The 24,551-nt window shown below is 47.3% G+C and overlaps 1 protein-coding gene and 1 long non-coding RNA gene across 2 annotated transcripts; both read right to left on the minus strand.

Moving 5' to 3' along the window:
- Positions 1–5,548: 5,548 nt before the first annotated feature.
- LOC120707608 lies at positions 5,549–7,277 on the minus strand. Its single transcript, XR_005689045.1, has 2 exons — positions 5,950–7,277; positions 5,549–5,854 (listed from the first exon to the last, which is right to left on the minus strand). It is a non-coding gene; the product is annotated as an uncharacterized LOC120707608 (long non-coding RNA).
- Positions 7,278–11,156: 3,879 nt separating this feature from the next.
- On the minus strand, positions 11,157–24,301 carry LOC120707609 (transcription factor-like protein DPB). Its single transcript, XM_039992538.1, has 9 exons — positions 23,186–24,301; positions 22,965–23,086; positions 21,925–21,968; positions 21,479–21,529; positions 21,253–21,393; positions 21,102–21,170; positions 20,889–20,984; positions 11,644–11,714; positions 11,157–11,545 (listed from the first exon to the last, which is right to left on the minus strand). Exons 1-9 carry the CDS (start codon positions 23,239–23,241, stop codon positions 11,470–11,472), a joined length of 726 nt encoding a protein of 241 aa, XP_039848472.1. The 5' UTR covers positions 23,242–24,301; the 3' UTR covers positions 11,157–11,469.
- Between the last annotated feature and the right edge of the window lie 250 nt (positions 24,302–24,551).

Here is a 24,551-nt window from a genome sequence, read left to right on the forward strand (position 1 = left end):
GTGTGGGTGGGTGTGCGGGTGTCCCGCAGCATGAGCAAAAAAAAAAAAGAGAAATTTTCAAATTTGACATCCAATTCGTGCACTTACGGAATTTGACATCGAATTTGCAAGTCTTCCACAATTTGATACCGTGCTTGCGAATTTTTTCAGGTCGGTCGTTTCTCATCCCTTTTCTCCAGTTTTGTTTTTTTCCATTTTCTTTTTAATTACCGGGCTATGAAAAAAGGAGTATTATGACACCTTTTGAGATAGCACTATTAGATTTAGAAGTGACGCTACAATTGAACATGGGAGAGAGAAAATCGATATATAATTTACAACAATTATTGGTGTGGCACACCAGCACAGCAGCCTAACATAGAAGGGCGCGCGAAAAGACCTATTACTCCTGTTCCATCACTTTCTTCTACCTCCACCTCTCTCGCTTCATGCCACAACGTCACCAGCAGCTCCCACATCACTTCTGCAGCCATCACCGGCTCCGCCGCTAGGGACTCTGCGTCCTCGGCCTCTGCCACCACGCACGCTCGGCGTCTGATGAAGTCTAGGACTGATCTTCTGAGAGGTAAATGTGCGTTCGATTGGTGGAGTACTCGATATTGATGATCCGGCTTCAAATAAGCATGATTCAAATCCTGCAACCGCTACACCATTACTCCATTGGTTATCAGCCAAGCACAACTTGATTGACCTCACCGAGAAAACTTTTTCTGCAAGCGAATCAAAGGACACAAGCAAGAAGATGTAAATACGCAATCTGATAATTACAAATATGAATAAAGCGAATCACCGGATGAGTTCAAGCACTCGAGTCGAAAAGACTAATCGACACAGTCGAGGAAAGCAAGTACAAGGGCTCTGAATCAATGTATAAGGACTTGTCGTCACAGATACAACGACGCACTCTTTGTTTCTCGAAGGAAAACACAAGAACTAAACAAAACCCAAGTCTAAGCGGCGGCGGCTACTGAGTTTATGGGAGAAATCAGGGGCGTCCTAGGGTTGGGGGCTACCAAGGGGCTCCCACAACATGGGCTTAAGGCCGGACACGATACAAGACCTGAAAAGACCCAAAACATGTGACGCAGCACCTCTCCATGGTCACACAGAATGATCCACGAGGCTTCTAGAGCTAGGACCAGAACAAAAAAAAAGTGTCTCATCGTTACGATTCCAACGCCTCTAAGAACGTCTTATTTGGACACCGTATAAGGGAGATATCGCCGGTTCAGCGCAGACATGTCGGTTGAATCAGAACCGAACTCGCTGTCCAATTTGGTGACGAATTGAAACTTGGTGATAAAGTCGGCTCGTGCATGTCCAGCGTGGTGATGTCCTCATCATCCTCCCCTTCTTGAATTAGAGTCGTTCTCGACTACATCCCATCATCAATCTCCTGTAAAGGGTTAGTGACAGCAGGATGCATTGTACGAGACATAGTCTCATTGGTAAGAAAATATAAATCTCGACAAAGCATAGTATAACAAGGTGCATCCGGATTATCACATAAGTCAGCAGCAACAGATGTAGTTGTAAGATAAATATCTTACTTTAATTTAATTCCATTATTTTAGCATCAGAAGATTCATTGCTAGTAGATATAGTTTGAACATTTGCAGCAAAATTTTTAAAATGTTTTCCATCCCACCTTAAGAGCAAGATGATACAATCGAAAAAAATGAGTCCATTCCTTGTAATCGAGAATGTTCTGTATATCACGGTTTAAACCACCAAAGAATCTAGCACTATTTTCATTATCATCCTCATAAATACCACAACGTGCTAGACCAATAAGCAATTTCTGATAATATTTCTCTACTCTTTTATCACCTTGTTTTAAAGTTTGTAGTTTTAAACGTAAATTACGTTGGTTGTTGGCATTTATTAAGTTGATACCGAGTTTGCGAAGATCTTGGCAACGGCCTCAAAACACCTGTTGGCGTTCCTTAGTGCAGTCACTAGAAATGAGGGCGCCAACCCATCCTAGCAATTGTACCCAAGGGGTGTTACTCTCGTGGTATAATCTATACAATTACAGATGGGTCCGTAAGTGCACGGATATACCGTTGTAGCATTTCACCCGGAGAGTAAGGGTATCGTTATTTATTTATTCCCAAGAATGGCAATGGCAAAAATATTATACTCAACATTAACCATGACATTGTGCCTCAAACAATAGGAAAAACTCTAACAGGGGTAAGTCGAGATAAAGAAATAAGCAAGGGTAATGCGACACAGCACACAACCACACTCCAAGAGGAAGGAATAAAAGAGAGAAACAACAAAACAAAGGACTAATCTATCCTACGTTAAGTCAGCTGGAGCTTAGACTAGGTTAGGTGTCTTTGTGCTTCTATCCAAAGCTGGGGTCATGTTAGGACATGGTTAGGACTACAGATGCCAGAAAAATGGGATAGCGGGGAGAAGATCCCGTATCGGAGTATATTATCTCTTTGCATAAACTCCTACCCCAAACCCAAACGTTAGGGAATACGCTAAACGCAACACAGTTGTTACACCGAACGGATAGGGCTGTCACCACCTGCCGTCTACCCCAGTCACACCATGGAGCACAGTCATATCCGAAGGATCCCGCATAGCCGAGCACCACGCTCGTGCATGAAGTCACTACCCTAGCGTCTCCGGGTCTCCCACCCTTCGGATGGACAATTAAAACGCTATAGCAAACCTGAAAGCACAACGAACCCCTATCCATACCGAATCATCTGGCCTAACCAAGACCTTAGCATAATTCATGAACGAACTAAGCATAGATTGATAAATTATCAAGATAACAAAGCAACCATGGCATATCTCTATATAATGAATAGAAGTCTGACAAATCGGATACAAAGTCATATCGGGAGCCGAGGATTGCTCAACGACCCCGAGAACGACTTGCTTCGCTACGAAAAACTAGTCTAGCTTCACTACCTAGCTAAGAGAGCAAGAAAGAGAGCCTTCTTGGAGAGAGTGAAATGAGATGTGTGTGTTGAGGGGGGTGAGAGGGGACTCTATTTATACTAGTGGAGGTTGGTTCCCGCCAAATGCACGTATGGAAGGTAATTAGGAGACTTGGGGGCGACTCTTTCTCGAAATGCACCTGGACGGGAGCTAGACCAGGTTTGACCGACCCCACCTGGCAGGCCCTCATCCTTATCCTTCTCTGGCAGGCTGACATGTGGGCCCTGATATCTTTCTTTGTATGTATTATGCGTGGCGCGCCCGTTTGCTCTGCGAGATGGGCCCTCCTTATAAGTGGGTGACGCCGGATGCGATCTTCTGCGTAGTTGTGTTGCGTCTGCTGCGTATTTTTGTCTTATTCTGCTCTTGCTCATCTGGAATGTATAAAACTCGAAAACAACTGTGGAGCAAGGTTAGTGATACAAATATGTGAGTAAAGTGTATATTTTTCCTTTATTAATGAGTCTAGTTGACGGTCGAATTTGGCCCTTAAGAACCGTCAACAATTCTCCCAAGCTAACTCTTTGTTCGTCCCGAGCAAAATTTTAGGCTTAGGTTGTTGATCAAGAGATGCTACAATGTCGCATTCTTGACTTATGCACAAGGCACAACTGAGTGTTTTTATCTTTATTTTGAATAAGTTGGCTTTGTTCGCACCTTTTACCTCACTCCTGTGGGGCTTATAGCATTATCTTCATCTTTAGCGGTTGAGAGTCAGAACAACTTGTAGAGTACCATTTATCCACTTCTTTGCTCAACCGTCAATTCGGAAGTTTTATAAAATTTTTGAAATAATTTTTGTAAGTTTCTCGGGTGATCTTTCGGATCGCTCAAATATGTTTTATTCCTTACTAAGATTTTTTTATGCGCCTTTCTTTTCCATCCTATTAATGATTAATGATTGATGCTAGACCTTCTGTGCGCCTTTTCTAATGGTGGGTGGCGGTCTAAATTACTGGTCGGCCAGCTAGATCTATATAGAGAAAAAAAATAGCCATGTAAAAAAAACACGCCGGTCGTGCGTGGTGGTGGCACCTATCCGCCTATGCTCGCAGGTGGGCCTGGCCTTGTCCAGCCCATTTCTGATCAATCGGGCGAGAAGAGTAGCGTGATGGGCTGCTATTAGCTTGCTGGCCCACGACGGCAGGCTGGATGGCGGTGCGGGTGCCGGAGGGATCCGGATCCAACTCGATAACAGCGCGTGTGAGAGCCTGATGGAGGAGAAGCGGAGTAGCGGACGGCTCGCAGGCGGAGGCAGAGTCCCGGGCCAAGAAGGGACCCGATAGGGTCTAGGGTTGTGGGGCTATATATTCGGGCCTCCCTGGGGGCCCACGAACTCGCAAATCAGATCTAGGGTTAGAGAGAGACAGAGAGAGGGAGAGCTGCCATGGCGGTTGAGGCGGTGGAGATGAAGCTGGACGCCGTGATGATGACGGCCCCTGGTTCCGGCTGGCTATTTCCGGGGCGCAGCACCAAGCCCGCGGAGGATTCGGCGGCCTTCGCCAGCGGCTTCGGCGAGTTCGGCGGCACCAAGCGTCCCGAGGCTTCGCGCAAGATGGCGGTCACCCTGGAACGACTTCATAACGAGCATGACGCTCGGAGCGGGGAACAAGGCGGCGGCGGTCAAGGCCAAGCCGGCGGGAACCAGGAAGACGAAGATGATCAAGGTCGAGCAGAGCTACATCGACTCGCTCCTGGCGTTCCGCTTGGCGTGCCCCCCTCGGCCCTTGTTCACGGACTTCACCGACAAGGCGCTGCGCCCCAGCTGTGAGAAGGCCGCTGCTCTCCTGAAGATCAAGCAGGAAATGGATGATGAGATCCTCAAGCAGTACAATGCTTATGGGTCCGCCTACTGGGAGGTCGATGTCAGTCATGAGTAGTCGTGGGTCGGTCCAGTTGTGGGGGGTGGGGTTGATGTTTACCTATATGCCTATCGGAAGAAGTAGCGGTTTCGTGTCAGCTTAATTACCGTAGTCGTTGTCAGCTTAGATATGGTGTAGTTGGTTATGGAGTCCAAACTCATTACATTATGCTATCTGTGATGCTATAATCATTCCACCCGTGGTGCTATTTTCAATTCTCATGCTGCCTGTAATTCTACTCTGGTGCTGCCTGTGGTTGCCACTTGCTGCTGTTATGACGTCTGCTAGTTATTGTCTACCGTGATCGATCAGCTGGCATGCGATGGTGCCATTCTGTAGCTATATGATAGCATTGGCTTATTTTAGTTTTTTTTTTTGAGCCGAATTGGCTTATTTTAGTTGATCATGGTGCTGCCAGTTCTCTCAGTTTTTACTTTACTGCCTGAAGTTTTGGCAGACAATCCCACACACATATGCCTGAAATTTCGCATGGTCTATGTTGTTGGAGAATGCAAATGCTATGAATACTAGTAATAAGTATGAATATGATACGTCAATACGGTATGATGTTTAGATATCTATTGGTGTTTAAATATGATACGTAGCTCCAATCGGATCGGATCCATCCCCCTCAGGTATGTAAATGTAATATTGAATTGGATACCATATATATACCCAAAAAAATATCTACATACATGTCAGTACATATATATGAGATAAGATATTTGAATTAAGAGATACATATATACTCGACTCAATAGGCTCCAATGTTCCTCTTTTCTGAATGAACCAAAACAAAAATGATGTAAATGTTATAGCAATAGACAATGTTCCTCCTTTCTGAACATGTTCAATTGTATTCATTGAAATGACGGTCTAATGAAAAAGATCCACATGTACAGTTTTCTGAATATGTTCAATTATATTTTGGGTGGATGGCATATATAGATAGCATTTTCAGGATATTTTGGGTACGGTTTTCACATAACATGTGCCATCTCCGGCAAGTAGTTCTTAGGGCCAACCTTCTGCACAAAATACAAGCATGATAGATGAGCTGACTGCTACTAATTGCTGCTGCAACTGCTATGCTAGTGAACACAATTCAGATAGAGATACCTACCTGGATGCCTGCATACTGTCATTTGTACTATTCGATCTAATCATCTGTGGTGACAGTACTAGTTTTAACTCCTCATTCTAGATTGTTTTATCTGGAAGGAGCTCTGATCTCTGAGCAAACAATAACAACAACATAGCCTTTTTTTCCCCAAGCAAGTCGGGGTAGGCTAGAGATGAAACCCGAAAGAAATAAGTCCATGTTAGTCTGTAATACCACCACTAACAACAATTAAAATACATTTGCAAGAAAAATAGAATACTGATTTATGCCTCAGTGCAATACACAAGTTGACCCTTCAGTTAACTATGACCTCACCATTCCTAGCATTATCGTCCAAAAATGATCAGATGAACGATTATATGCATGTGCCTCTTCTCCCCACCATCATGATTGCAGAAACATGACAGGGCCACCAAATGATCAAAGATGGGTTAATATTACACCTCAAGTACAAAGGGTTTTCTGCAGGCTGCATCTATTGCTATTAGGCCTCAACCATTGCCAGAATGATACATCACAAGATGACCTAGCGATGGATTGAGTACCCTTACAATTTACGAACTGCAGACTCTAGTCAAATCCCTCCAATTAAAGTCGCATTCCAATGATAAATGCAATCCTAATAACAGGAATTCAAGCGGACAACCCCAAATTAGAGAATTGCAATCCTATATCTACAAATTAGGGTAAAAACACACGAACCTAATCTGAATTACCAGGAATGACCAACCTCAACACTGAACACAAATTGGCGACAGGGGAGGGGGGATCGAGGAACGAACCTAGCATAGCACCCGGTGAGCGATGGGCGGTAGCCGAGGTGGGGACGTCCTCACCTGCGCTTCCGTGGATCCGTCCTCCCTGATCTGTGAGGCTCGGAGGAATCATCCTCTCGCAGCCGGAGCCGCCGCCTTGGCCTCCTGGGCCTTCCGCAGCAGATCACCCCTGGCGCCGCGAGTCCGCCACCGCAGATGCCCCTGGGCCTTTCGCGAGTACGCCGCCGTCGCCGCCATCGCCTGATCCACGCGCCGCGACATGGTGGCCAGAGAAACCATGCTGGACAGGCGCGCGGAGGGGAGGGATGAGGGGATTTTATTGTAGGATGGCGCGAACCCTCGGCGGCAAAGGATTTCCGCGAGCACGCGCAGCGGATCCGTGCCTCCGTCGCCGAGCCGCATCGCCTCCGACAACGCTCGCGCTGCTCGTCGATATGCGTTGGAGCACGCGCCCGAGCCGGCGACGAGCGAGACGACAGCGGGGCTCTCTCTCCTAACTGCGCGCCGCGGGGGTTTTTTTTTTTGGCAAAAGCAAAATAGCGTCCCTGAACTTTTGCCAAAGGGTCAAATTGGCCCTGTACTTTTATTTGGGCTAGTTTAATCCTCCAGTTATTAAATTTGGGTTCAGTTATATCCCTCATCCAAATTGCTGTTAGTAACACTCGGACAATTGGAAAAGACCATTTGCCCTCCTTCCAGCGCCCCCTCCCCCATCGTCAAAAAAAAAAAGAAGGCACGGACGGAGGCATCTTATCAGCCCGTCGCCACCACGCCAGTTCGAAGGGCCTCCGCCGCTAGCTCCGAGGGCATCCACCGCCGCCAGCTCCGTGGGCCGCCGCCGCCGCCGCCAGATGGTAGGGGGCCGCCGGTAGCCCAGTCAGAAGCCGCCGGCCCTCCATCCTCGGCCACGCCACAGCACTCCATCCTCAGCCATGCCGCAGCTGGGGCCATCGTCGAGCTCCCGGTCGACAGGTCCGCCGAGGGGGAGAAGGTCGCCGCTGTTGTCATTGAGACAAGTGCAGGCCATCCCACCTCATCTGCGAGAGCAGTGGCGGACCCAGATTGTGAATGGAGCCTGGGCCAATACAAGGTAGCTGTCTGTTCTCGGCTCTGGAAGAACACAGGAATGATAGATTTTACAGCTAGTGTCTTGTGATTGTTGCTTCGGGAGCCCGGGCCGGTGCCCAGGGTCGCCGGGCCCTGGGTCTGCCCATGTGCGGGAGCAACCATCAATGTTACAGGCGGTCGTGCAACTGCAGAGATTAAATCTACTTCTACTGCACGAGGAGGACAGAAAAAATCAGGATGATAGCATCCTGTATTATTTGAGATCATGCATGTAGTGACTTCCAATTTGTAATGGCTTTGGTTTAAACATGAGACGAGTGTTTATTATCTCCTACTTTGAACATGAGACGTGTTTTATTATCAGGTAGTTTGAACATGAGACATGTAGTGACTTCTAATTCGTAATGGCTTTTATTGTTTTGTGAAAGTAATGTCTTTTATTTGATCATGAGATATTTCTTTTATTATCTGCTAATTTGTAATGGTCCCTGCATACGGATTATGGGAAGAAAAAGAAAAAAAATGCTAACATGTACATATATTGGGGTCCCTGCGTGACTGAACATGGAGACATGCATGACTGACGAGTGGCTAACGGTCCCTGCATACTTGATGCACCTGCTGGTTTTTAGCCTCTCCGTCCGGGGGAAGGGGGTGCTGGAAGGAGGGCAAATGGGTCTTTTTCCCATTGTCTGTCAGTTGATTTAACGGTGTTCTAACAACAGTTTGGATGAGGGATATAACTGAACTCAAGTTTGATAGTTGGAGGACTAAATTGGTTCAAATAAAAGTACATATACCAGCTGACCCTTTGCCAAAAGTTCAGAGACGATTTTGACTATTTTGCCTTTACAAAAATACTTTGCATGTCGACGGGTGGGCTGTGCGTTGTACATGCCCTTAATCAAACCTTTTGCTTAAGTTGTAATTAATTCAACCAGTTATAGAGGCCTGGAAGAGTGGACCATCGAGAAAAAAGTGGACCATTGAGAAGAAAGACAAGTAAGACCAATTTCAGTGGAAGTGTCATAAGAGTGTCATTGACATTAAATTTGCTAATATATATTAATAGTATGAGGAGAGAGAAGAGAGGAGTCTCATGAAATGTGAGAAGAGTGTCATCACTATGATACTCCACTGGCACAGTTCTTAAGATTCCACTCTAAGTAACTGTGTCGATAATACTCCCACTGAGACTGGCCTAATAAATCCTAAGGTTTAGAAATAGCCATAGTTCTTTTGTAAAAAGAAGAAGAATAGTTTTAGTTCTCGCCGTCCCGCCAGCGGCGGCTGTATCGAGTATATGAGTGAGAATTATTCTCCGTTCAGTCAATTGCAGCGACTCCTACTCTCGAATCCTTGTGTTCTTGGCTAGAATCCTCAATCTTTGTTTGCTGTCATTTCAGTTCCTGAAAATTAGCATCCAAAGTCATCGGTCCTCACACTACTATAAAAACGATTTGTAGCAACATTCCAATTTGTTTTAAGGGACGGACTAAAATGTCATCTGTTGCTACAAATAGAATGGAATTAATGTAGCATCCGATCGCCCCTAGATAAAGTATTTTTAGGGGTGGGTCACCTCCTCATCAGCTCCTAAAAACAGACGGCATTTTTAGGGGCGGTTCATGGCGTCACCCGCCCCTAAAAAGAGCATTTCTAGGGGCGGGTGAGGCCACGAACCGCCCCTAAAAATGGTGGCATTTGTAATGGAGGGTCATGGCCTCAATCGTCCCTACAAATGTATTTTTAGAGGCGGGTGATGGCATGATCCGCCCCTACAAATGGTTCCACGCAAAAAATTATAACTTTTTCAATGACCACGGATGAAGTCAAATTTTATGTCAAATTGTAGAGAATGATGAGATCTAAAACTTTGTAGTTGATATTTTTTCATTTGAAATCATCTAATGGTTCAAAAAAATATTATAAACTCTCTATAGTATCTCATATAATTCAAGTTAGACCATGTTTAGTTGGTGAAAAGTTGTTGGTTTTGGTACTGTAGTAGATTTCGTTGTTACTTGACAAATAATATCCAATTATGAACTAATTAGTCTTAAAAGATTCAACTCGTGCTAATCAGTTAGACTGTGGAATTAGTTATTTTTTAAACTGCATTTAATGCTCGATGCATGTGTCCGAACATTCGATGTGACGAGTACTGTAATTTTTTTTTGAAAACTAAGCAGGGCTTTATACTTCGAGGTTTTCGCAATCTTAACATTTATATACACTGAAATATATTTGTCATATTTTTTTATTCTATTGTTCACAATAACCATAGTGTAAAAGTTTCACATTTTTTAATTTATTTTGCTATATATATAAACAATTAAATGAATTTTCCGATAAAATAGAAAACTATTTTTAGGGGCGGGTGGTGGCATCACCCGCCCCTATAAATTAATTTCAGAATTAATATAAAAGAATAGCATACTCCATTGAGTCACAAGTGACTATGTAGTGTGGTGGTAAGGAAGGTACGCGCGAGGCTTGAGGTAGGCGGTTCGAACGGTTTACACAAATGTGCATATCTCGTCAAAAAAATGCACCTCGATAATAGAGGGGCTTCTGGTGGTGGCCGGTTAGTAGGAATAATTTTTCTTTTACTATTTTAGAGTTTTTTTTTCTAATTTTTTCATGTTCTAAAAAATGATTTGTAGGGGCGAGTCATGGGCTCACTCGTTGCTACAAATCGATTTGTAGTAACGGATCAAGGGCTCACCCGTTGCTACAAATTATTTGTAGGGGCGGTCATGTTACCCGTTCGTATAAATCCGATTTTTAGCTACGAAAATTAGAAGCGGGTAGCACATCTGTTCCTAAAAATAGGTTTTTACCTGTCCCTAAAAATATTTTTTTAATAGTGTCAGGAAGAGTACAAAATTCCACAGCTAATTCTTTGATTTCAATCCGATAGGCACCGTGGGAGATGGTTGCGGGTCACCCATGTTAAATTCCACCCTCCCACCTGGAAGCAAGGAAAACAACCCCAAAATTCCTGTTGTAGCGACGACAGGTACTCGCGCAAAGTTCTGGCGTCACTTCCGTGTATCGGGCTGCAGTAGAATTGATTCGCAGATCTGTCTGGGGAGAGCTTGCACAAACCAAATCTACTGGTGCAGAATACGGTGAATGTTGATGAACCTGAAGAAACTGCATGTCACAGCCGCTGAAGTGGATGGCATCGGCCGGACTGGATTCTTTAATGAAGGAAGAAGAGCATAATGACCTGGTTCAAGAATTTCGATAATCTTATGTTAAACTGAAGGTTCACTCCGATGGCTTTAGGGTTTAAGGTTCACTCCGATGGCCAGTGCAGCTTGAGAAATGCATGAACTTCCAACAGCAAAACGCCCAGACACCATATAACACAAGCAAAGCTTGTGCACAAGCTTTTGAATTGGACCAATTATAAAGTTAATACATAGCGTCATATATGAAAATAATCTATCTCAGACCTAATAACCTGCTAGGCATAAAAAAAGGGGGGCAAAATTTGCAGGTTATAATCTTCATACGCTTCATATGCTGCACTGAAGATTAGGTCAAGGTTTCATACTATATATATACCTAAATATATTAATGGCTGTGCAAACAAAACGGGTTGTCCCAGTCTTGTCACTTTCAACTGATCGATCACATTCTCGAGCATCTATTGAAGAACGTGAAGCTACCGAGCTCTTCTTATGCTATTGCGCCTGATCCCATCAAGAATTGAGACATCATCATGCAAGGTGAATGGTGCACTGAAAAATGAACCAAAAATACTTGGTTAGGACTTGGGAGCAAGACATGCTAATTTGGAGGGAGCAACAGTTTTGAATTTTGATAGACAGAGACATACCAGTTGAAGTCGAAACCTGCGAAATTTGAGTCCTCTGAAATCTCAATTTCTACCCTTGCTTTTTTGGATGCCTGCTCAACGATAAACGTGGTTACTACTTAAAAGACAACCAAAGATGTCCAGCACAAGTTATTACAATTAATCTTCTTGTTTAGTGTTATGACAGGAAGATACTATCAAAGGCGCAAGAAGAAAGAAAGGAAGGATACAGGGGCGCACGATGCAGGGGATTAGTTTCCTTGTAATCAAAATATTTAATTAGGAAGTACGATATTGTTTAGCTTAAATAGGAATTGGTATACTCGTGAGAACTTCAAGCAATGAATTAAGTCTAGCTTCCCCCTATCCCTGCTTCCCGTCTCCTTCCTCCATCAGCATCACGTTCGACCTTGCCGACGGCGCCCAAACGCCGGGGCCCGGGTCCTCGCCCTCCAACTTCACACGACTACACCCTTCGTCAAGTCCCTCCGTCCAATATCCCACCACGTGACAATCTGGTATCAGATTGCTCAGGTCCTTCGTCCATGGCCACCATGGACACCGTGTTGAAGGCGCTGGAAGACATGAAGACCACGATGACTCAGATGAACTCCACCATTGAAACCTTGGCACCGTTGGCCCTGAGTGTTGCCGATCTGGCGGCCCTGCCAGGCAAGGTTGCTGACCTGCAGAAGAGCATGCGTGATGCGGGAGATCAGCTCCAATCAGTCAGCGTCGCGGTCAAGCGGTTGGAATCCGGCGACCAGTCCTCAGGCTCAAGCAACCAGAATTACCGGCCGCCGCCGCTTCGGGACCCAAAGCAGAAAGGGGCCGCTGATGACGACGGCATCCTGCCGCCGCCGCCGTTCTCCTCGCCAACGATCCCACATGGATACCAGCAGCGCGTGGAGCAGTACGAGGATGATCCTTTCCTCAAACCCAAGATGTTGTTCCCGACATTCGACGGCATGGGCAATCCTCTCCCATGGTTGAACCGTTGTGAGTTGTACTTTCGGGGCCACAACACACCGGAACACCGCAAGGTCTGGATGGCATCTCTCCACATGAAAGAGGCAGCTCAGCTTTGGTACTACCACCTGGAGACGGTCAACGGGGAGCCTGAATGGCGGCGCTTCAAACACTTGCTGCATAGGCGTTTCAGCCCTGGTCTCACTGAATCGCCGCTGGGCGAGATGGCTACACTCCGCCGCACAGGGTCCGTGGAAGATTACTCCAGGCAGTTCATGTCGCTGGCATGTCGCGACGTTGAACTATCGGAGAAGCAGCAGGTCCAGCTTTTCACAACTGGCCTTACTAATCCGTTGAAGACGAACGTGGCTATCCACTCGCCGCAGACGTTGGACGAGGCCATCCGTCTCGCTCGAGCATATGAGCAGCGCCTTGTTCTAGAAATGGCCCAGGGCCGATATTAGAGTATATTTGGTAGTTGTAGATATATGTATCGTAGACTGCCATATGTATCCCGGGGAGTCTTGCCCCCCAAGTCATGTACTCTTATATATATATCGGCCGAAGCCTCAATGCAATACAATAATCCATCAATTACACCAATCTTATTATTCTACATGGTATCACGAGACTAGAGTTCCTAATCCTAGACCTAGCTTCCGCCGCCGCCGCCACCGCCGCGCGCCCCCGGGGAGATCCATCTCCGCCAGGGGCAGCATCCTCCTAGATGCGCGACCGGTCCCTCTGACCGCTGTGTTCGTCATCGTCCTCGAGTCTGCGGTGGATCCATCTGATCCCGCTGCCTGTCATCGTGTCGTCAAGCTCCAGCACATCGAAGACCTCATCGCTGTGCCGCCGGTCGCGCCCCTCCTTCACGCCGCTGGCTGGGCCCTCCCTTCCGCGCAGCCGTCGTGGTGGCGGCTGCACTCCTCGCCGCCGATGCAGCGCGCCACCGTGGTGGTGGCCGCACCCTTAGTCGTGGTGGAGGAGGCCTGGACGGGTCCTCTTCGCCGATGGCCGTCGCTCCGTCCTATCCGCGTCGCTCCACCGTCGCTTCGCCTGATCCGCGCCACCCCGTCGTCCGCCCACGGACCAGCGCCCTGTCGCCTTCCCGATCAGTTGCTGCTGTTGTTTTCTTATTCCCGATCTGTGATCGGGTTTGCGTCCCCATCGCCCACCGCCGTCGACTCGCGCATCATCGACATCGGCTTCGACAACACCGACTTCCTCATCTCCTTCGACTGTGTTGCCGGCGTGGCCTGCGGCGTAACCGGAACGTCTGCCTGTGCCGCGCCCCCTCGTCTGCACGTCGACCTACGTCGGCTCGTCTTCGCCCCGCACGCCGTCGGCCTGATCAACCGATCGCGCGAACCACCCTCCTGAGACGTTTGTCGTCTATCGCGCGATGCTTCGCCAAGCAAGAGGGCTGCCGCTGCGTCGCCTCCTCGGGCAGCAGCGTCGCCGCCTATCGTCGTCCTCGCCGTTGCATCTACATGCTGTCGACTCTATCGGTGCGCGTCTTTCCCGCATGGTCTTCGTCAAGCTGTACGAGTTCTTCGCCGTCTCCTTCGAGCTCCACCGCCCGTCATCCGGATCACTCGGCCTTGTGCTAGAAAGTCTGGATTCCCCTCATCGCTTCGTCTAGCAGAACTACGTCGCCAGCGTCGCCATCTCGTCCCCGACTACTTCGTCTACTCCAGCAACAGCAGGCGTTGGCACCTTCTACCTCGCCTTCTTCTGCGCCTGCGACCGCCATGGAGGCCTTCTATGCTGGTCCCCCTCGGCGACGGCGTCTGGTTGTGCATCCTCCCTTGCACGTCCGGTATTGGCAACACCGGTGCGTGCCCATCGTCCCCGATGCGTTCCCGAGCCTGGCAAACTCGGGCATGTGTCGCCCGATGGCCTGACTGCATCGACTTTGGCATTGCTCCCTCTACGATTGCCTCGACGCGTCGCCATCTTCGTCTCCGGCGTCTTCTCCATTACGCCACCACCATGGCGCCTCCTCGTGCGCCTGCGGCTTCATGTGCGGCTACCTCGTCTTCGGCAACTTCGACAGCTCTACGTCGACCACGGCTACTCTACGCACGGCATCTTCGACCATGGCTCCTTCAGCTCGGCTATCTCGACATCGGCACAAAGGGCTACCATCCGCATGAGTTACTCGCCGGTTTTCTCTCTAGTCGCAGCATCCGCACCACACCGACATTATGAATGCGGGGGGATGTTAGTCCGTTGGCTACTGCTTTCGGCTTCTTCTCCAGTCTCACCGTTTGCGGTGCTCCCGCTGTGACTGTCATATGTATCCCGGGGAGTCTTGCCCCCCAAGTCATGTACTCTTATATATACCGGCCGAAGCCTCAATGCAATACAACAATCCATCAATTACACCAATCTTATTATTCTACAGCCGAATGGGAGGCCGCCCTCTGTTCTGGCCGCCAGGACCGCAGGCTGCCGCTCCAGCCCAAGGGGCCATGTCGACGCCTCCCGCATCGTTGGCTGCGCGACCACCGGCTGCAGCTCTCATTGCCGCCCTACCACGTCGGCAACTCACCAACCGAGATGGTGCAGCGCCGGGCAAACGGCCTCTGCTTCAATTGCCCCGAGAAGTTTTTTGCGGGTCATAAGTGCAAGCAAGTTGCAGTCATCGAGATTGTGCCGGACACTACAGATTGGGATTATTCGGGCACCAGCAATGAAGATACAGAGTTACATTGCTTCTATGCTCCACCGGCCCCCCAGTCATCAGATGGACATACAACGTCCATCTCCCTCCATGCCTTGACCGGAATTGAGCCGCCTGACGTCCCAACTATGAAGGTTTGGGTGTTTTTGTGTTTCCGCCGCCTCACAGCTATTCTTGATTCTGGGTCATCCAAGACATTTATTAACACTCGCGTGGCGGAGGAATTGGGTATTCCATTGTACCCTGAGCAGGCCCTGCAGGTCACAGTCGGCAATGGGGACTAGGTGCGCAGTCCTGGGCGGCTAACAGACGTCCGTGGCAGGGTGGGGGTGACTACTTTTGGTTCGACTCCCATTCGCTGCCCATTGGGTCGTTGGACATGGTCATTGGCGTAAGCTGGGCGAGTCAGCTTGGCGATATTAGTTGGAATTTCAGTGAGCAGACATTTGGATTTCGTGTGGTTGAGAAGAGGATCATGTGGTGTGGCATCAATAAACGGGGACCTACATTTTTCGCTCCCTGTCCCCAGAAGCTGGCCAACTCCTACCTGAACTACTCATGGAATTTCAGGGCCTCTTCCTTGAACCACATGGCATGCCTCCACAGCGAGCGATTGAGCACAAAATTCGACTAAAACCCGGCACCGATGCAGTTGCGGTCCGGCCTTATCGCTATGCTCATCTTCAGAAGGACGAGCTGGAAAAACAGTGTGCGGATCTCCTCAAGCAAGGCATTATCCAGCCCAGTTCCTCGACATTTTCTTCGCCGGCCTTGTTGGTCCGAAAATCAGACAACTCCTGGCGCCTTTATATTGATTATCGGGCACTTAATGCTTGCACAGTGAAGGACAAATTTCCGAACCCAGTCGTAGAGGAGCTCTTGGATGAGCTGCGAGGCACCAAGTACTTCACCAAGCTGGATCTCCGGTCAGGGTACCATCAGGTGCGCATGTGTGCTGAGGACGTGGACAAGACCGCGTTCCGGACGCACCAAGGTTTATTTGAATTTTTGGTGATGCCTTTCGGCCTCACGAACGCGCCAGCAACCTTCCAGGCGTTGATGAACACGGTCTTGAAGCCGTTTTTGCGCCGTTTCGTGTTGGTTTTCTTCGACGACATTTTGATTTACAATAAATTTTGGGCTGAACACTTGTTGCATATCCAGGCAGTTTTTGAGGCGTTGCAGCAGCATGCTTTGTTTTTGAAGAAATCCAAGTACTCCTTTGGGGAAACATCTGTTGGTTATTTGGGGCACGTCATCTCTGCCCAAGGAGTCGCTATGGTTGAGAGCAAGGTCCGAGCAGTACTCACTTGGCCGGTTCCCAAATCAGTCCGAGCAGTCAGAGGTTTCCTCGGTCTTGCGGGATATTATCGGCGCTTCATCAAAGATTATGGGCTCATTGCAGCGCCACTCACCCGTTTGCTGAAGGAGAGTTTCCTATGGGATGATGCAGCTCTCGCAGCGTTCTGGGCGCTCCAAACAGCTTTGTCCACAGCGCCGGTTCTTCATCTACCAGATTTCAGCGCTCCTTTCATTGTGGAATGCGACGCCTCCGGATCATGGTTTGGAGCAGTTTTGCATCAGGGAAGTGGACCCATCGCTTTCTTCAGTCGGCCCATCGCACAGGGCCATGCTAAGCTCGCTGTGTACGAGAGGGAATTAATTGGGTTGGTTCAGGTTGTGAAGCATTGGCGGCCTTATCTCTGGGGCCGGGAATTCCTTGTCCGCACGGATCATCATAGCTTGAAGTTTTTGCTGGATCAACGCTTGTCTGCAATCCCTCAGCATCATTGGGCCGCCAAGCTGCTTGGGTATGATTTTCGCGTTGAGTACAAACCGGGCACAGCGAATATTGTAGCGGATGCATTATCACGCCGGGAGGGTCAGTCCGCGGAACTGACAGCTCTGTCTACACCTGAATTTTCATTTTTTGATAACTTACGTCAACAATTGGCGGCTGATGTTGATCTCGTGACCATTCGTGACAAGGCAGCTCGTGGGGAGGATGGCTGCTCAAGGATGGTAAGATTTTTGTGTCATCATCTTATGCTGCTGTCTCTTCATTGTTGGAGTTTGCGCATGGGATGGGCCATGAAGGTATTCAGAAGACACTTCACCGCCTGCTCAGATTTTTATATCCAAGGTGATCGTCGCCTGGTTCTCGACTTTGTCTGTAATTGCGAAGTTTGCCAGAGGAACAAGACCGAACATCTCCGGCCTGGGGTTTTATTGCAGCCGTTGGACATTCCATCGGCCGTGTGGGCTGATATAGCCATGGATTTCATAGAGGCTCTTCCCCGTGTTAATGGTAAGACCGTCATACTCACTGTGGTGCACAGATTTTCTAAGTATGCGCACTTCATTCCATTGAGTCATCCCTATATTGCGGCGTCAGTAGCCAAAGCTTTCTTTCATGATATTGTCCGTCTCCATGGTATGCCATCTTCCATCGTCAGTGATAGAGACCCGGTTTTCACCAGCACATTTTGGAAGGAGTTGTTTGCTTTGGTGGGTGTCCAACTCCATTTCACATCGGCCTTCCACCCTCAGTCAGAGGCCACTAACAAAATTATTGCAATGTACTTGCGCTGTTTGACTGGCGATCGACCACGTCAATGGGTCCGTTGGTTACCTTGGGCAGAATTTTGCTACAACTCATCCTATCAAGCTTCTCTGAAAACATCCCCTTTCCGCGTGGTTTATGGTCGTGATCCGCCAATTCTCCGGGCTTATGAGCAGGGTGAAGCCAGGCTTCCAGCAGTGGAACAGCAATTGCTTGAACGGGATGAGTTTTTGGCCGAGGTCAGGGATCAGCTTGAACAGGCGCAGCAATATGCCAAAGTACAGTATGATAAAAAGCATCGTGAGTTGTCATTTGAAGTAGGACAGTGGGTCTGGCTTCGACTGCTGCATAGACCGATTGCTTCTATGGGAGTACAAGGCAGAGGCAAGTTGGGGCCTCGTTATTTTGGCCCCTATAAGGTGACAGAACGAGTTGGTGAGGTGGCATACAGATTAGCACTTCTGGTGGGGGCTCGACTGCACAATGTTTTCCATGTTGGGTTAGAGCCCGTTTAGTTCCTAAAAATTTTCACGCGCTATAGTAACTTGCAACATTTGACCACTAATTTGGAGTATTAAATGTGGATAACTGACAAAACCCATTCCATAACCCCCAGGTGAAATCGCGAGACGAATCTAATGAACCTAATTATGCAATGATTAGACAATGTTGTGCTACAGTAACCAATCTCTAATGATAGATTAATTAGCCTTAATAGATTCGCCTCGCGATTTCCCGTCCATCCGTGTAATTAGTTTTATAATTAATCTATATTTAATACTTCTAATTAGTGGTCAAACGCCCCCAAAAATTTTTGCCCCAAAATTTTTTGGGAACTAAACGGCCCCTTACTGAAGCCATTTAGGGGCACAACGCCGGATGCTCCACCAGCCCTCCCTCCAGTTCAAAATGGGTGTGCTTGTCCACTTCCGGTAAAGGTGCTGCGGGGACACCTTGCCCGTGGTCGTTATGAAGTGCTGGTCCAATGGCTTGATCAAGATGCTGCTTCCGCTTCATGGATGTCTCTCGATGACTTTCGGCGCTCTTATCCTGAATTCTAGCTCGCGGACGAGCTGTTGCAATGGGGGGGGAGAGATGTTATGACGGGAAGATACTATCAAAGGCGCAAGAAGAAAGAAAGGAAGGATACAGGGGCACACGATGCAGGGGATTAGTTTCCTTGTAATCAAAATATTTAATTAGGAAGTACGATATTGTTTAGCTTAAATAGGAATTGGGGTACTCGTGAGAACTTCAAGCAATGAATGAAGTCTAGCTTCCCCCTATCCCTTCTTCCTGTCTCCTTCCTCCATCAGCATCACGTTCGACCTTGCCGACGGCGCCCAAACGCCGAGGCCCGGGTCCTCGCCCTCCAACTTCACACGACTACGCCCTTCGTCAAGTCCCTCCGTCCAATATCCCACCACGTGACATTTAGTAAACATGAGGGGTGAATCCTTTCAATTGTGTAACTCAAGGAGTTGTGTGCTACTAGACGCCACCAAGTAGCAGTGGGTATGTAATTTGCTTTGAGATGTGTTGAGAAGCAAAGTAAGAAGTATCAGATTCATCTCCTGCTTGGTGTGTTCTCGCGTGCGTTGTTTTTCACTGTGTATACTTGCGCTGGCATTTGTAAATCCTAACTTCTGAACAACACAAGTTACAACCATTTTAGATGACAAGATTGTACTGTTCCTATATATGAGATCATGCAATAAAATTGAAATAGTGACATAGTGTACCATCTAAAGTAGTACCTAATCACTAGTAGTTATACTAATCTGCATTTGAAAGGTAGCTGGTAGCATCTTTGCAGATACAAACAAGTCTAAACCAGACCATCCAACTCAACCATCTATAATGGAACATTTGAAACATGCAATGAAACAAGTCTGGACAAAACCATATAAGTCAACCATAGTTAGTAGAACACTTGAAACATGTACAATACTTACAGCCAGATGTTACAGCTGAGTTGCTAGTGACTTGGAGGCTATGATACGCGGATACTTCGCAAAACTCACGTACCGGTATCGGATACCCGTACTCCACGGATACTCCCGGATACGTATCCCGTAAGTATCGGACTATTTAGGTATTTTCAAATAATAAAAATAAATCAGATACTCGTGGGATACCTGTGGATACCTGTCCGATACCTTCAAACCCTAACAACACCACTCAATCGCTTCGTATAAAGGTCCTCCGTTCAGCTGTGCCACCCTCTCATCCCCACTCGCGCAGCCGCAGGCCCGCAGCAGCCTCGCACGGCTCCCTTGCTGTCACCGCCGCTCGGCCACCCGCCCACGCCTCCTCCTGCTCCTTTCCCGCTGCTCATCGCTCCCTTGCCGTCACTGCCGCCCGGCCACCCGCCCGTGCCTCCTCCTGCTCCTTCCCCATCGCTTGTCGCTCCCTTGCCGTCACCTCCGCCCGCCCGCCCGTGCCTTCTACTGCTCCAGCGGCTGCGCGGCCTGTCTAGACAGAGGCCCGCACATCTGTTAAAGCACTATTTAAGGTGGTGCTGCGCTGCTGGAGCTCGCCGCTGGCAGGCCGCCACGGCCGCCGGAGCGCTCCTCTAGCCCGCGCGGCCGCTTGAGAGGGAGAGGATGAGCCGCGGCCTCCGGAGAGGGAGAGGAGGAGCCGCGGCCGCCGGAGTTGGCCGCTACACAGAGAAAGAGAGAGAGAGAGAGAGTGCCGGAGGTTGGGGAAGAAGACGACCGACATCCATTCGTGGAACAGACGAACAGGTAAGATATGGTTGGTTCTTTTTTCCTTTGCCCCTTCCCTTTTCTAATAATTATAGAACATATGAATATATGAGTTTATGGTGCATTATAGTCCCTGGAACTTCTATTTTCTCATATTCTAGTTCCTGAAACTTTTATTTGTTTTTTTATATATATTGGCGTATCCCCGTATCCTTGTTTTTGGAAAAATGACATATCGGAGTATCCCCGTATCGCGTACCGGTATCCGTATCCGCGTATCCGGGCAACATAGCTTGGAGGGCAAGTATTTTCGACAGTTGCAGATCAAGAAAAATACCTTGACCAATAAGAATGGAAGGCAGATACCATTCGCACTCTCTGCTGGTCTCTGTAGTACCTGGTTGCGAAACTTGATATTCTGGAGGTCATCAAACTTGAAATACACAAAAAGGAATCATCAGACAATAATAACTACACCAGTTATAAAGAAGTGGCTATATCTCTGTACGGAAGCAAAGAAGAGGTATTGCTAGATTCGCAGACAACTTACCTGTTTTTCAATTTCCTGGAGAAGTTTCTTCTTGTTCTTAATCCTGGCTGTGAGTTCTTTGTGAGCCTCCTTTAAAATTGAACATGACAGCAATCATATCACAAATCATAATCAATTATTATTCATCTGTCTGAAAAGCATAAATACTGACCTCCAATTTCTTCATCTTTTCATATCTGAAATTAGAAAGGCCCGTCCACTTTATTTCCTTTTTGTCTTTTGCAATAACTCGTAGTGCAATTAGCATGCTAAAAACATCATACACTCTCCTCCTAATATTCTTATCATCAAACTACAAAGACAAATTTATTTTCTTTAGATCAACATGTTTTGGTGGGGAAAGTACACAAGCAGATCAGCTTAATATATGAAGTAACCTCTTGACCATTAAACGTCAACTTTAGCTCCGCACAAATTTCATCTGCAACCTGGAATGTACAATAACTAGTTGAGGTAGCTAACAACCCAAAATGGGAAAGAAAACATAATCACATTCGAGGGCTATGTATCAAGGGGGAAAAAAAACTTTACACTAAACTACCAATGTAATACGATGGAGATGCCTTTCAGCATTTATCAAAGAATTATCTTTTGATAACAATACTTTAGCAAACTACCAGTGTAATATTATTGTTACTACTGAATTTTTATATTCATTTGAGATTTGTTTCTGTTGGTGGCTTGTGTTGGGTTTTATCTATAGCCTACCCAACTTGCTTGGGACTCAATGGCTTTGTTCCTCTTTTTGTTGTTTGTAGCCTTCTTTATGAATCATGGTCCGTTACTATTAGTGAGAGTTTGAGGGACACACATAAGAGAATACCTCATTACAAGTAGTCCGTCCTTTGGTCTCAACTTTTTTAGAAACTGCAATGTCAAATCAAATGCTGATTACATCATAGTATCAGGTTGGCAAGTTAGTTTACATCGTGAAGATATGTTAAGCATAAAACATCTATGTTTGCTTCACGTTTATCCTATTCTATTATACTACCGCTTATGTCCAAGCTTGTAAACTGAAAGAACCCCAGTGGTTGAATAATGTTGCACATACAACATTTGCACCAAAAGATGCCTGCACCGCCCAACAAGGAATGCCCCATATGCAACCTCTACATAGTCAAAACATTCACCTGTATTATGCCCCAAGGAATAGAAATTATCCTGTTAACCACACTAACAAAACTTGTTTCAGCAGAATCGAATTAATTTCAGTGCTGAAATCTGCCCAAGAAAGTGACATTCACCAAAGAAGAATGCATATGCATCACACATGTGGAGGGCAGTAGCATCGACGCCAACCAAAGGGACACCAAATTTCAAGATGGAAAACCGTCCAAAGCAGTGTAGAAACAAGACCCAGGGCCTGTTTGGTTACCACACAAGCCACAAATGTGGCGCGCCACAGTTTTTGTGGCGGGACATGGCCACATGAGCAAGAACTGTGTTAGTACTTGGCAAGAAAATGAGTCATTGACAGTAGGGTCCCAGTGAAGAGAATGGCACGGCTAAGTTGTACCTGCCACGGTTGGTGTGGCTGCCTAAGGTGTACCATTGTGCGTGCCGGCCAAATCTTTTATATTCCCGTGGGATTACAACAAGTTATTCTCTAAAAAAAGACTAGAGGCTCACACACATCAAGATTTCACAATCTTTAAAGATGTAGGGGCTGCTAGCTTAGGGTTTAGATTTTTCCCATCACATGAGGACCATTTCGCACAATTCCAAACAGCTAGATCAATACCGGAGCAAGTAGAAAATTTGCTCCCCAGCGGTTACCCCTAACGCTCAATGTCACACTCCCACGCCCTCTATCAAGAACACAAGCCACAAATAGTCTTTCGGCGAGGCGAGGCGTCTCACCTATCTTGCTGCACTCGCGGAGCCCCCACCGGGCGATCCGCTGCGCCCCGGCCGTCTCCTTCCTCGCCTTATTGCTCTTATCGCCCTCCTCCTCCCTATCGGCCGCATTGCCGCCGCCGCCGCTGCATCAACAAAACCCCCAAACTCAAAACCCTCGCTTGAAGGCTGACACAAAAAGTTCGTCAAGGAATCCAAAGTGCGATACAGATTATGGTCGGTACCGTCTGGGAAGCGGAGGTAACCCGGCTCCATCGGCATCGCCGCAGGGGGCCGCCATTGCGGTGCGCTATCGTAGGGAGAGAGAAGCACAGAGTAAAGGCCTCTTTGGGACGGCTCGAGCTTCGGCTCCGTGCTACAGGAATTAATACTGTGCTCCACTGTAGCGATGAAAAAAAGAGCTCCGGCTCCTTGCTACATTTGCCTGGGCAGCAGGAGCAGCCGGAGCTGCATTTCGCTGGCTAGCCGAAGCCGGAGGGAGCCCGGCCAAACGGGGACTAAAAAGAGGTTTGGACAGCCTAGGACTAGTAGGAGTAGGAGGAGCAGGGGAGCGAGAGCGCTGGGTCGTACGGCAGTCCAAAGAATGGAGAGGTATATCTGGCCGTTGATTAAGCTTCATTGATTATTTCAAAACACTTTATTATCTTCCTTTTATTTTTTCCAATAAACACCTGCCATTAACTTTCTGCAGAAAATGAATTGTGCGATACCATAGTCCTTTTCTGTTCCCGAAGCCGTCCAGGTAAACCACAGTGAAACAATAGTCATTTTCCATACTAAAGAAGTACTTGAATCTATCTAACTATAGGAGTATTTGCATAAACGTCTCGATTTTGAAGCGCGTGGCCACGAACTGCAGCCATCTACAAATAGGGATTTTTTATTTACCCCACCAGCTAAATGAATTTCAATCGTTTACCATCTGTTGGGATATCACCTTCTACCCGTGATCGAAGGACCCGCGGACCAAAGACCAAGATCAGACCGAAGGATCAAATATAATTGAGAAAAGAGATGATGTCAGGCAACACAACTGGCTACAAGTAAAAAGTAGAATACATACACTCTTGCATAGATAGTTTATTAGAGCCTGAGTCGTATTTGTTCGCTATGATAGTTTGCGATGTATGAGAATATATGCCTTGTTCGGCTGGGAGATTCAGCCAGCCACAACAGTATTTTCCTCTCACGCCAAATCAGCCAGCCAGCCAGCCAGCCAACCAGCAGTATTTTCCTCTCACGCCAAATCAGCCAGCCAGCCGAACAAGGCAATAAAGTTGATCGATCTCTATCTCAATCTCTACTTTTTATTTATAATAAAAAAGCAAGCAATCAAAATCCTAACTCTAATCGAAACCCGAACGAATTAATCTGGATCCTAATCGGAACTGAACAAATCAGTCCCTGATCAAAATCTAGACAATCAATACAGCTCACCACACAGTTTGTACACTGAGTGAAAGAGCAAAAAAATTAGCAGTCTTACCTAGATCTGGATAAAATTTATATTACCCATAACAAGCTATGGACACTATGCTAGTGTATATAATTTCCATAGCCATACGCGGACATATTTTTCAGTAAAATTAA

Source organism: Panicum virgatum, chromosome 5K, assembly GCF_016808335.1.
Source record: "Panicum virgatum strain AP13 chromosome 5K, P.virgatum_v5, whole genome shotgun sequence".
NCBI classification, from domain to species: Eukaryota; Viridiplantae; Streptophyta; class Magnoliopsida; order Poales; family Poaceae; genus Panicum; species Panicum virgatum.

What these genes read in the sequence shown, in the direction of transcription:
- LOC120707609 (XM_039992538.1), bottom strand. Translation starts at nt 23,241, where the DNA reads ATGGCGGCCCCCTGCGGCGATGCCGATGGAGCCGGGTTACCTCCGCTT. An exon ending in GACGGACTACTTGTAATGAG is followed by an intron (nt 21,530 to 21,924) that starts GTATTCTCTTAT and finishes TGTACATTCCAG; the next exon opens with GTTGCAGATGAAATTTGTGC. An exon ending in GCAGGTTTCGACTTCAACTG is followed by an intron (nt 11,546 to 11,643) that starts GTATGTCTCTGT and finishes TTCATTTTTCAG; the next exon opens with TGCACCATTCACCTTGCATG.